Source organism: Scomber scombrus, chromosome 12, assembly GCF_963691925.1.
Source record: "Scomber scombrus chromosome 12, fScoSco1.1, whole genome shotgun sequence".
Taxonomy (NCBI): domain Eukaryota; kingdom Metazoa; phylum Chordata; class Actinopteri; order Scombriformes; family Scombridae; genus Scomber; species Scomber scombrus.
Window position 1 is genome coordinate 730,989 of NC_084981.1, and position 1,512 is coordinate 732,500.

Here is a 1,512-nt window from a genome sequence, read left to right on the forward strand (position 1 = left end):
GAATAAATAATGAGGAAATATGAATCAAATAAAAAAAGTCCCTCTGAGGAAGGTAAGTGTTCTGATACGTGTTGGTGTAGTTTAGTGTATTAGTTCATATTCATTAAAGTTTTTATTTCATTTTTGACAATCCACTTTCAATGCCTGGAAATTGACTTTTGTGCCACACCTATGGATGATGGGTTATTTTTCATATTTGAAATGATAAACTCCCATTCATTCAACACACAACACAACAAATGATACACGTTGTTCAGGTGTATCAAGACAGCAGTTCATGTGAGGAGGTCTACAGCATTATTTCACATAGTATCTTCAGAGAGTATCACTGAAAACCACTGATCGCAAAACCCAACACATACGTCATCACGTCCGATTACGTATGTCGTCATCATTAGGTGTCAGTTGCTTGAATGGCTTCCTTTTTCCTCTGCCGTGCTCCTTTCTGAAATATGGAATATTGTTTACTTTTTTTTATCACCGGCTTTTTCACCCAGCAGGTGCGGGGCAACACACCGCCGAGAGCCGGACACAGAGTGTGTGAGGCGGGAAGACCAGTGGTGTCAGAGCACTCAGCATGCTGTTACCCCAGCTGCCAGAGGATGTCCTCTATCACATCTTTTCTTATTTGGACTACAAATCTCTTAGTCGCCTCTCTCAAGTTTGTAAAACTATTTATTACTTTGTAAACCGGGACGCTGTGTGGAGGAGGATCGCTAAAGACTTTTTGAACACTGGAATAACTCGGAACGGGACGGACATGTAAGATAACAAACACACACTGATGCAAATCTACTATGTACAGTATTGTTTAGCTTAGCGTTAGCCTAAACCGTATTATTGTACAGTAGCAGTTTTCACCGTTGCTGAAACATTGTTTCTCTACGACCACATATATATAGGCTATTAGTGGCTTGTCATTACAGTCGTAATGTAAAGTCAGAGGGGGGTCAGAGGGGGGTCAGAGGGGGATGGAAGAGGCACAAACCTACAGCAGCACTGGCTCAACACCTGTAGCTTCATCTCATAACTCTCGGACTTTTGCCTGCAGGCAGTCTGAATGAGGTATTGACAGGGCAAGTCCATGTCAGTGGTTCCTCATTTTACAAAAAACACTATAAAATGACTCACTTTACTTTAATCAGGAATTACTTTAGATTTGAACAGCTTGAGGAGAGTGACCATGGCAAGCAAGAGTAGGTAGTCTATTAATATAAAGGAGTAGCCTACTGTATTGGCATGCAATTAATGTGGTATATTCATGTGGTTAATGACATCAGTTTATGGATGTAATAATATTCTACCTGAAAGGTTTAGTGTCTTTGATGTACCATCACATTTTTACACCCATGGCTTGAAAACCTGCTTGGCGTTTTATCTGTACAGTTTTTCCATGTTGACATACCAACTGGCAACAGATTAGCTTTTTGTTAAATTGATTTAACACATTTGTGTTGGGATAATAAAAACATTAACAAAAAACTGAGATAATGAAGATCTAACACCTAGATT

The 1,512-nt window shown here is 39.6% G+C and overlaps 1 protein-coding gene across 1 annotated transcript in view; it reads left to right on the plus strand.

The window, feature by feature from the left end:
- Positions 1–417: 417 nt before the first annotated feature.
- fbxw4 (F-box and WD repeat domain containing 4) overlaps positions 418–1,512 on the plus strand; it is a 57,668-nt gene continuing 56,573 nt past the window's right edge. The window contains exon 1 of the mRNA XM_062430440.1: positions 418–762. Coding sequence (XP_062286424.1) covers positions 578–762 — 185 coding nt within the window. The 5' untranslated portion in view covers positions 418–577. The remainder of the gene's footprint in view (positions 763–1,512) is intronic.